Source organism: Octopus sinensis, unplaced genomic scaffold (assembly GCF_006345805.1).
Source record: "Octopus sinensis unplaced genomic scaffold, ASM634580v1 Contig12351, whole genome shotgun sequence".
NCBI lineage: Eukaryota > Metazoa > Mollusca > Cephalopoda > Octopoda > Octopodidae > Octopus > Octopus sinensis.
Window position 1 is genome coordinate 96,729 of NW_021832595.1, and position 12,281 is coordinate 109,009.

Sequence of the window (12,281 nt, forward strand, 5' to 3'; positions counted from 1 at the left end):
ATTCACCCTCGTATGTTTTTAAACATTTTGAATTTGACATGTTTTGTACTCAACAATAACAACAAATCCAAAGAACAACACCTCTAAAATTATATTTAAAAAATAGGCAAATAAAGAAAAAAAGAGATATTTGTAGTTAAAAAAAAAGATTTTTGAGAAGAAATCAAAGAAATCATCAGCATCGTTTAACATCTGGCATAGGTTGTGTCAGGACACAGAAAGGGTCTCAATTAAAATGCTAATAGTGAGAATAACAACAACTTCTAAATACGGACAAGTTTTGGTCTGAGAATGGGAAAAATTGTGTCACAAGTGATTTTGTTTCCTTATGAGAAAAACTTATTCAGGAGTGGTGGGCAAGGTAGAAGATAGTGTACCTCTACCTTACAAAAAGGAAAGGGCTTTCTGCATGCCCTTAAAACAATGACTAAAAGAGGCATTAGCCAATGTATGAAACAACATTTTATTCATTGACCAGAAGAAAGCTTATGCTGCCATTTGCCTGACCTTCAAGACCAATGGTGAGACATGAGAGCAGGTAGAAAGAGGGCAAAAAACATTCACTCATGGGCCCTTAATGCATTGCATTGTCAAATGGGACACAAAAGCGACAGCAATGACAGCATCAACAGTGACCTTGATCCCTCGTCTGTTGTCACCTTTATAGGGTTAGTAGAGAGTGCAAAGGTAACCTTACTCAGGAAGGGTCAGTATAAATTTATAAATCCTAATGGGCCATGAAAACCTCAAGTCCATTCTAAGGCCATGACCCATGATGTGTTCAGAACACAAAGCAATAATTCTACTGCTGGAAGGCTGAGCCTCATGTCACGCTTAACCGTAAAGACTACAATAATTAACTGTGACAACTTAAAACTAATTACCCAAATGATGTGGGGTACAACATGTCACATACAACCTTAGAAATACTTGTGGGTGCCTTTGGATGCACCAAGTTTCCAGAAGAGATGTGACAAGGAGACACAGTACAGACAAGAGAAACATATAAGGAGAATCCACCACCACCACCACCACCACCCTCACACCCCAGATTCACTCAATTGAAGTTCACAGTTCTTTGTGAAACAAAAGAAGAACTGATGGAGCCATCATGTGCACCAAAAGAAGACAAAATTAAGCATCCGCAAGTTGAATGAAGAGGAGATGGACTCTGCTCTGATTTTGTGCAACACCCATACAAGAGAACACTAGCAAAAGAATCACATGAGCTATCCATGAACCACTAATGTGCAATTTTGTAGAGGATGTGGAATATTTCATCCTTGGGATAATAGTAAATTTGTCCAGTTGTACCTTTGAATATATGTTTCTTTACTACCCGCAAGGGGCTAAACACAGAGAGGACAAACAAGGACAGACAAATGGTTTAAGTCGATTACATCGACCCCAGTGCGTAACTGGTACTTAATTTATCAACCCCGAAAGGATGACAGGCAAAGTTGACCTCGGCTGAATTTGAACTCAGAATGTAACGGCAGACGAAATATGGCTACGCATTTCACCCAGCATGCTAACAGTTCTGCCAGAACACCACCTTATCTTTTTGTCCTGCACCTTTGAATATAGCAGTTTGAATGAGTGGCAGAAAGTCAATATTGTTGGGATATTCTGGTTCAACTTTCTGGTTCGACTTAGCTAAGTTGATTTCCCCCTCCACATGGGTTGCTTTCCTTAAATGCTTTCCAGGTCTTTGAATTAAATTATATTTTGCTTAAATTATTGTGTTTCATATATGTTTATATATTATTCCTTGTTTATGTTGAATTGTTATTGTGTTTGTTGCATAATGTGAAAGGGCCTCTGAGTCAACTTAGCAAAGACCAAAGTAGGCAAACAGACAGGACTGTAGTCGCTTCAATATATAGAAAAGGTGTATGTAGAAATTCCATACAGTGTACCTAGAGGTAGCAGATTGCTTCTGCTCTTTAGGTAGATTAATTAGCAGTGGAGGTGGATGTACTGAAAGTATAGTTGCTAGAAAAAAAACCAGCTTGAGAATGTTCAGAGACCTTCTACTTCTGTTAGTAACAAAAGTCTGCACATATTTTATACCTGCTTAGTGCTACCAGTTATCCTTCTCTTGAAACCACTTCATTTGACATCCATTCATCATTCTCAACAGCATCACTTCTGACATTATTTTCCACTGCATCAATATTTCTTGCACTTTCCATTGTGTTGTTGCCTTTATTGAACTCATAAAGCAAAATATGGCGAATATGCTCCTTTGCCTCTGTCATTATAGCTTTGAAAAAATAACTGTTAAAATCGAACTGCACTCTTCAAAACTTGCACTAAGAATAAGTAAAAGGTAAAATTACTACCTGCTTTGATAGCAAGTTAATGCAGGTAGTTTATCCCATACCCCTCTAACTTTGGTTCATGCAAATGAAAGAAATCACATTACTTATGGGATGATCCAACATATATATATATATATATATATATATATCATCATCGTTTAACGTCCGTTTTCCACGCTAGCATGGGTTGGACGGTTCGACTGGGTTCTGGCAAGCCAGGAGGCTGCACCAGGCCTCAATCTGATCTGGCAGTGTTTCTTCAGCTCGATGCCCTTCCTAACACCAACCACTCCGAGAGTGTAGTAAGTGCTTTTTACATGCCACCACCACAGGGGCCTGAGGAGCTGGCATTGACCATGTTCAGATGGTGCTTTTTATGTGCCACTGGCATGGGAGCCAGTCAAGGTGGCACTAGCATTGGCCATGTTTAGATGGTGCTTTTTACATGCCACCATGGGGATACATACATACATATATATATATTTCGTTCTTGGATTTCGCTTTCGGATTATAAGGCACATACCCAGACACAACAGTATATATATATATACATATATATAAACCATAAAAAATCAGAAGGCATGAGAAGTGAATATATATTTAATTACTTGTCAACCTTTTGGGGTGTATTTATAATTTCAGTGCATAATGAATTATTTGTACATGTCTGAACTAAAATGCATGTTAGGTATTATACAATACGATTGTACGAGTTCTGATCAATAAGTATCCGGACTGGGGCTATAAAAACAAAACTGCAATACATACCAATTTGGCATTTAATCTTCTTCAAAATAATCCCCTTCAGAAGTCACACACTTAATCCAGCACTGTTTCCAGTGATGGATGCATTCCTGGAACTCGTTTTCTGGGATAATCAGTAGCAGCCTTCTTGCATTCACTTTGATTTCTTTGACATCCTGAAACCTTCCTTTCAAATGATTTTTGGTAAGAGGAAAAAGTCAGAAGGGGCGAGATCTGGGAAATACCGTGGCTGCCAGACCTTGAGAATCCTGTGCCTAGCCAAAAACTGTTGCACAAACTGCACTGAATGGGCAGGTGCATTGTCATGGTGCAATTACCACTCACCAGATGCATCCAACTGTGGCCTTTTCCAATGAATAGCATCTGGCAAATGCTACAAAATGTCACAGAAGTACTCCTTGTTTACTGTCTGACCAGATGGAGCATACTCATGATGAACAAATCGCCTTGTAGTCAAAGGAAACGGTCAACAGTGTCTTCACATTGCTTCAAGTCATGCTTTCTTTGGTCTCAGAGAGGTTGAGGGTCTTCTTCTGCAAAGACAGAGCCTTTGTTTCAAGGTCATAGCCATAAACTCACGAGTTATCACTTGTTATGACTGTTTTCAAAAAGTTTTCATCGTTCTCAAGACAATCAAGGAGAACTTGTGCAACTGAAACCCAATGATGCATTTTACATGCCACCAGAACGGGAGCCAGTTAAGGGGCACTGGCCACAGCTATGATTTTGGTTTTACTTGACTCAACAGGTTTTCTTGAGCATATCATATCGCCCGACACATCAAAGGTACTCTTAAATGGGCCAGGCATGCAACATTGGCATTGGCCATGGCTGTGATCTCACTTTAGTTGTCAGGTCTTCTCAATCACAGCATATCTCCAAAGGTCTCGGTTTCCTGTCATTGCCTCTGTGAGGCCCAATGTTTGAAGGTCATGCTTCACCACCTCATCTCATGTCCTCCTGGGTCTACCTCTTCTACAGGTTCCTTACACAGTTAGGGTGTGGCACTTCCTCATGCAGTTGTCCTCATCCATACGTAACACATGACTGTGCCAACATAGACACCTCTCTTGCACACTACATTTGATGCTTCTTTTCTCTCAGGGTGCTCACACTCTGTTGTGTATGGACACTGACATTATACATCCAGCGGATCATACTAACCCCGTCTCTTTCAAGCCTACACATGTTTTCAGCAGTCATGGCTCTTGTGGTAGAGGTAGACCCAAGAAGACAGGAGACAAGGGCATGACCTTTACTGTCAGCATGTAAAATCACGTTCTGAGTGTTGGGCCTCAATGCAGCAATGACAAATGACTGAGGCCCTTGACCATATGCCATACTTGAGAAGACCCATCATGCTGAGTGAAATCATAGTCATGGCAGATACTGGTGTCACACAAATGGCACCCATGCCAGTGGTATGTAAAAGCACCCATTACACTCCCAGAGTGGTTGGCGTTAAGAAGGGCATCCAGCTATAGAAAAATCAGAATGGACTCTGTTACAGCCCCTCAGCTTATCTGCCCTGGTCAAGCTATCCAATCTATACCAGCATGGACAATGGACTTTAAATGACAATGATGATGATAAGGATGACGATGATGATGATGATGACGATGATGATGATGACAACTATGATGATGATGACAACGATGATGACGATGATGACGACAATGATGATGATGATGATGATGATGATGAATTAGAGAGATTTGAAATTTGAATACAAACAAAGAAGAAATAATTTTAACAACACTCGATATCATTCACTATGCAGAGTCCCAGGATGGTAGCAGTGGTCTGAAATAGTCATATTGTAAATATGTACATATGTACTAGATGGTGATGTATAGCAATAATTAAAGAGCAGTTGATATCACTCCCCACAGGGATAAGATGATAGTCTTTTTCAGGTTAACTTCATTATCTCAGGAATTGACACCTCTTCGCTAAACAGAAAAGCAAAGAACACTAGAATTAATATTGAATGTTGAAGTGTCAACACAAGAAGTCTTCTGCTGATTGCTTGGTTATTTTTCTTTGACAAAATGAATATTTCTTTTATTTCAGATGATGAAGATGACGAAGATGAAGAAATAGAAGATAATGTCTCTACTGGTCAACACGATGATGGTGTCACCTTGAAATTCTTTGCTAAATACCAAAATCTTGACAATGCTATAGAAACTGTTAAAAAAGAATACCTTTCTCTGTTGACCACTGAGGAAATACCATTTGATACAAATTTAACAGAATCTCGAGTAAGTTATCCACAATATTACAGAGTTTTTATTTATTCGCTTGTTTATTTATTATTGTCATCATTTTCTGATTGAATTGCATTTTATTTTCAATTTCCGACCAGGTTTCAACTAGAGACCTAAGTTACATAATGGAGGGAAAAAACTGAGAATGTGGGCAGTTGATGCCAACACAGTGTTTTGGGTCCCATAGATTGTTGGTTTCCCAGCATGGACAGAAACCACATGTTGAGCAAAAGAGTAAAAGCTTGCTTGATCTCGTTTTTCAGTATGAATGTATTATTATTATTATTACTATTATTAAGTGAAAGAGCAGTGCATGCCATCAAAGTGATACTGGGGTAAAATATATGAAGCCCAGTATACCCATCATGACTGATAAGAGTACAACAGGCACATGCATCACAACTGTATGTGCATAACATGGTGACCTTATATCAAGATAAACAGCACATGACTTGCAGGTGGGGCCCAGTTAGAATTTTCTTCAGGTCGACTAGCCCATCCGGCTCAAAAGGTCCCTGAATAAGGGTTGTTTAAGGATGTAAAACGAAACACCCATATTTCCAAAAGTGAATTATTCAAACCCCAAAGAATTCCTCTCAACACATGGCTATGATGCTCCCCCACTAATTCAGCTCGTGATCAGAGATGCACATATCGTCACCCACTAAAGGACATGCTCAACTGGTTACGGTCAAACAATTTACAAGCAAATCTGTGATAGTGAGCAGAATATTTGCTGTTGCCCATCTTTTATATCAAGACAAAACATGCACAGGATAACACTTCATTCAGTTAAGACCACAAGCCATGAAAGTTACTGCCTATTATTTATTATTATTTTTTGTTTTTCTTTCAAGTTTGTTTCTACTTCTTGTTGGGTGTCTTCATGACACCTAGAGCAAAAAACTCACTGTGTACATAGATAAGCAAGAGGACATGAGTAAGCTTGCAAGGAATGAAACCAGTATGTTCCACTGGATGTGTAATGTCAGTGTGCATACACAACAGAGTGTAAGCACCCTGGGAGAAAAGATGGATTTAAGAAGCACCAGATGTGGTGAGCAAGAGAGACGACTGTGCTGGTATGGTCATGTGTTGCAAATGAATGAGGACAGCTGTGTGAAAAAGTGTTACACCCTAGCAGTTGAGGGAACCTGTGGAAGAGGTAGACTCAGGAAATCCTGGAATGAGCTGGTGAGGCACAACCTTCGAACATTGGGCCTTACTGAGGCAATGACTAGTGACCGTGACTTTTGGAGACATACTGTTCTTGAGAAGATCCGGCAAGCCAAGTGAGACCATACCATACCCCATGGCCTATGCCAGTGGGTGTAACCAGTCCATTTATGAATACCCCTCATTCATTGGACAATAAACCTTGCTTGTGAAGACCTATTGAGGTGAGTGAAATCAAAATCAAAATTGCTGACATGTCCAACGACAGTACCACCTAATTGGCACTCATGCCAGTGGAATGTTAAAAGCACATCCGAGTGTGGGATGTAACTGGGCCACTCATGAGTACCCCTCATTCCTTGGACAATGAACTTTGCTTGTGAAGACCTATTGAGGTAAATGAAAACAAATCAAAATCACTGACGTGGTTGAGGACAGTACCGACTGATTAGCACTGGTGCCAGTGGAACATTGAAAGCACATCTGAGCGTGATCGTTGCCACGACCACGGATTGGCTCCCATGCCAGTGAAAAGCACCATTCAAGCATGATCATTGCCAGTATCGCCTTAACGGCACATGTGCTGGTAGCACATGAAAACCAACATTTGAGCGTGGCCATTGTCAGTGCTTCTGGACTGGTTCCCATGCAGGAAGCACATAAAAACACCTTTTGAGCATGAGCGTGGTCGTTGCCAGAACCACCTAACTGGCCTTCGTGCCGGTGGCACATAAAAAGCACCCACTATACTCTCGGTGTGGTTGGCATTAGGAAGGGCATCCAGCTATAGAAACTTTGCCAGACCAGATTGAGCCTGGTGCAGCCTCTAGCTCACCAGTCCTCATTCAAACCATCCAACCCATGCCATCATGGAAAGCAGATGTTAAATGACAATGATGATGACACCAGCTTGTTCATTTACAAAATCAAATGAATTTTTGTAGAAAGCAAAATTTGTAATTCAAACTTCAGGAAACCTGCCAGTCACCTGTTCGCCTATCAGACTGGTGGGCACACTAGTCAGATTGACAACATTCTCTCTAGGAAACAGGAAAGATGGCTGCTCATAAATGCCAAAATTTTCCCAGGTGAAGAAAATCACCCCACAAAATAGGTTAGTGGTTATTGTGTTCAGGATCAGGGCTAAATGGCTGCCCAGAAGATAGCAAGGAAGGGTCTGGAAGCTTAAGGATTTTGTGAGTGGACAGATGAAAAAGAAGAGACCATAGCATCACATAATGTGGAAGACAACTGGAGGTTCCTACAGGATAACCTGTTGAGGGTTACTGACCAGATCTGTGGTTGGTACAAAGTCCCCAGTTGACCTAAGGAAACATAGTAATGGAACAATGTAATTTACAGGTCTGGAAGGATTGGAATTGTAGTGGTAGCAGGGAATTGTATCAGATTGCCAGAAGGGAAGCTTGGAGACAAGTTTACATAGCCAGAGGGGAAGTAGAAAAGAATAGATTTACAAACATTCTGCATTTGGAGGATCAGAGACTTGAAGTGTTTTGAATTGCAAGATAGTGTGTGAGAGAGAATCATGATGTCATAGGAGAGAAATGTGTCTGCATGGGTGATGGTGCACATGCTTTTAATGATTCTGCAAAGAAAAAGATACCACTATGAAAGGTTGCTAAAAGAAGAGAATGAATGGGAGAAAGAGAGTCTGCCAAATGTCGACCAGACTGAAGGATCAGCTATCCAAATTGACAGTACCTTGGTAGATAAAGCAATTAAGGATCTGAAGACAGGGAAAGCCCCCTGCCCATCAGGAATAATTCTTGAGATACTTAAAATATCTGGCTGTGTAGGCTATGGTCTAGACACCCCTATAGTCAATGAGGTGGTACATGAAGAAGTCATACTCAATGACTGACGTAGCAGTACCAAGTCGACTGCCACAAAGGTAAAGGTGATGCATTAGATACGAATAATTACAGAGGTATCAAATTGTTGGATCAGGTGATGAAAGCCACGGAGAGGGTCATAGCCCAACTAATTAGGGAGGGAATTAGTTTAGATGAAGTGCAGTTTGGGTTTGTGCCAGGGAGGAAGCACCACTGATGCTATATTTCTGGTAAGATAACTGCAGGAGAAACTCCCAGCCAAAGATAAACCTCTGTACTCGGCTTTTGTTGGCATGGAGAAAGCTTTTGACAGGGTCCTCCAATTCCTTATCTGGGGTTAATGCAGAAACTAGGGATAGGCGAGTTGTTAGTGAAAGTTGTACAAGCCATGTACAAAGATGTTGTCAGTAAGGTGAGGGTCGGCAACAAGTATAGCAAAGAATTCAGGGTACAAGTAGGGATTCACCAAGAATCAGTCCTCAGCCTCTTCTTGTTCATTATAGACTTCCAGGCAATAACAGAGGAATTCAAGACAGGCTGCTCCTGGGAGCTCCTCTATGCTGATGACCTTGCTCTTATAGCTGAGTCACTACCAGAACTAGAGAAGACGTTCCAGGTATGGAAGCACGGTCTAGAATTGAAGGGCCTTAGAGTTAACCTGGAAAAAACCAAAGTCTTAGTAAATAGGAAGGTAGATAAATCACAAATCTCTTCAGGTAGATGACCCTGCTCAATCTATAGAAAAGGTGTAGGTAGTAACTCTGTAAAATGCACTTGGTGTAAGTTTTGGAAACATAAATGGTTCAGCAGAGGAAGGTTAACTGGGAAGATAGGTTTTGTGTGTGGAAAGTGGACAGGTACAATAAGCACCAAACATGAACAGGAAATAGATTCCATCACATGCCAGTGGAGAAAACTGGAAGTAGTCAATAGCTTCCATTGCCTAGGTGATCAAGTCAGTTGCAGAGCTGGATGCTCTGAGACGATAGCTGCTAGAATACGAATAGGCTGGGCAAAGTTCAGAGTGCTCCTTCCTTTACTGGTAACAAAGGTCCTCTCACTCAGAGTGAAAGGCAGACTGTATGATGCCTGTATACAAACAGCTATAGTACACGGCAGTGAAACATGGACTGTGAGTGCTGAGGACTTGCATAGGCTTGAAAGAAATGAAGCTAGTATGCTTCACTGGATGTGTAATGTTAGTGTGCATGCATGACAAAGTATCAGCATCCTGAGAGAAAAGTTGGATATAAGAAGCATCAGATGTGGTGCGCAAGAGACACGACTGTGCTTGTATGGCCGTGTGATGCGTATGGATGAGGACAGATGTGTGAACAAGTGTTACAATCTAGTGGTGGAAGGTTAGACCTAGGAAGGCATAGAATGAGGTGGTGAAGTACGCTCTTTGACTGTTGGGCCCCACAGAGGCAATGACAAGCGACCAAGACAGTGCTTAAGAAACCTCTAAAGAAAAAAAAAGCCAAGTGAGATCATACTTGTGGCTGATGCCTGTGTCGCATAAGTGGCCCATTAAAAGCACCCTTCAATCTTTGGATGATATGCTGTACTCATGAAGACCTGTTGAAACGAGTAATGTCATGGCCGATGCTAGTGCTGTCTGACTGGCACCCATCCTGACGGCATGTCAAAAGTACTGTTCGAGTGTTTGGCCTCATGGAGGCAGTGACAGGTAACCAAGACCCTTGGCGATGTACCATACTTGTGTTGATTTGTCAAGCCAAGTGAGACGGTAGTCATGGCTGATGCTGGTGTGAGGTCAATGGCATCCATGCCAGTGGCACGTAAAAAGCACTCGCAACACTCTTGAAGTGGTTAATGATAGGAAGGGCATCCAGCTGTAGGAACCAAGCCAGATCAGACTGGAGCCTTGTGTGCCTCCCCCACCATCTCACCCAGCTTACCAAGTTTTCAGTCAAAGCATTCAACTCATGCCAGCATAGAAAGCAGATGTTAAATGATGATGATGATGATGGTGGTGGTGATGGTGGTTATCGTTCTCACATCAACAATTTTCTACTCAGTACGTAACATAATTTTCAGTTTCTTTTTTGATCAGTCCAAATCTTCTTACAATCACTGGCTTCATAATCACATTGATATACCACATTTTCCAATTTCAATGAGCATCTCTTTATATTATTATTATTATAATAATAATAATAATAATAATATAATAATAATAATAATTGTGTACAGTGCTCAGGTGCACTACAACTCATCTAAAGTGTATGTATAATCAGGTGTAGTTTCGGCGGATTTCGGAAAGCATGAGGGCCTTAAAGGATGCAGTGTCATGGCAGTCAACAACTGACGCAGGCAGTTTATTCCATGCTTCAGCAACTCTGAGTGTGAAAAAATGTTTCCAAAAGTCATGGGAGCTGTGTTGTTTTCTGACTTTGTAGGCATGTCCACGTGTGTTAGACACATGGAGATCAAAAAGGTGTTCAGTGTTGTTGTTGGTGAGGTGGTTGATAACTTTGAGGGTGTTTACCAAGTCCGTCGCCAGACGCTGGAGCGTCAGTGAATCCATGCCCAGGGAAACAAGGCGCTCAGAATATGGTAGGTGTCTGATGGAGGGTATGCGTTTATCATTCAGTAGTTTTATTTTTATAACGTGCTTTCACTTCACTACCGAGCGCAGCTCTGTGTGCCTTGGGTATGTGCTGTGGTTTGTTGTGATGCTCTGATGGTTACTGTATTGAAAGTGTTTTGCGTAGGATGTGTGCAGTGCCTAGTAGTGCAATTTTCTGTATGATATATGTGTTCGTAAGTCCTGGTGTTTTAGTTATGCATTTGTCTGAATATTTTTTTATCATGCCTAATGCATCTACTATGATAGGAATTGTTTCTGTTTTTAGATTCCACATTCTAGTTACCTCTGTTTCCAGGTCTTTGTATTTCGAAAGTTTCTCCATTTCTTTTAGAGACACGTTGTCATCTGCTGGTATTGATACATCAATTAGAAAGCATTTTTTTCTTCATGATCTCTGACAACTATATCTGGTCTATTGGCCTTAATTTCTTGATCTGTGTGTATTGGCATATCCCAGAGTATGGTTGCTTTCTCGTTTTCTGTGACCTTTTCTAGTGTGTGCCTATACCATCTTTTTTCTGTTGTTATTCCATAATGTTGGCATAGCTTCCAGTGTATGTAGGTTCCAACTCTGTCATGTCTGTGAATATATTCCTTCTTAGCCAGGACTGGGCAGCCAGAGATAATATGATTTATTGTTTCTTGTCCATCTCCACATATTCTGCAGTTACTTGTTATATTTCTTTTCATTACATGTTTTTGGTAATTTCTAGTGGGGAGGCTTTGGTCTTGTGCTGCTATTAAAAATCCCTCTGTCTCTGCTTTCAATCCTGAGCTTCTCATCCACTGCTGGGATTTTTCTTTGTCTATTTCTTTTGCATTTAGTTTAATCCAGTACTTGCCATGAAGGGGCTTTTCTTGCCATCGTTTTATCATGGTCCGTTGCTGTTCTAGTTTTAGTTTTGATTTCATTTGCTTTATAGCTTTTGTTATGTTTTCTTCTTCTTCTTCATATTTGTTAGGTAGTATGATTTCTTGTTTGCATTTGTCAGCTTCTTTAATTACTGAGAACAATTTTTTATTTTTCTTATGATTTGCCGCTATTTGTATCAGTTTTCCTTCCTTCTGAGGTAGATATTTTTGCAGTCCTATGGTGGTTATTTTATAATAGTTTTCCAGCTTTATAAGGCCTCTACCACCTTCTATACGTTGTATATATAGCCTTTCTATGTCAGATTTTGGGTGATGCATCCTAGATCCTGTCATTATTTTTCTTGTTTTCCTATTATTTTGGTTAGTTCATTTAGCATCCAGTTAAGGATATTGTAGCTGTAACTTA

At 40.7% G+C, this 12,281-nt stretch overlaps 1 protein-coding gene across 2 annotated transcripts in view; it reads left to right on the plus strand.

The window, feature by feature from the left end:
- LOC115229286 (protein mono-ADP-ribosyltransferase PARP14-like) overlaps nucleotides 1-5,443 on the plus strand; it is a 55,820-nt gene extending 50,377 nt beyond the window's left edge. Inside the window, exon 8 of one of the 2 annotated variants that reach the window (XM_036499167.1) lies at nucleotides 5,172-5,443. In XM_036499167.1, the coding sequence (XP_036355060.1) occupies nucleotides 5,172-5,428 (257 nt within the window). In that variant the 3' untranslated portion in view covers nucleotides 5,429-5,443. Of the gene's footprint in view, nucleotides 1-5,162 lie in introns of both variants that reach the window. The other variant, XM_036499166.1, reaches the window with a different exon arrangement.
- Nucleotides 5,444-12,281: the final 6,838 nt, after the last annotated feature.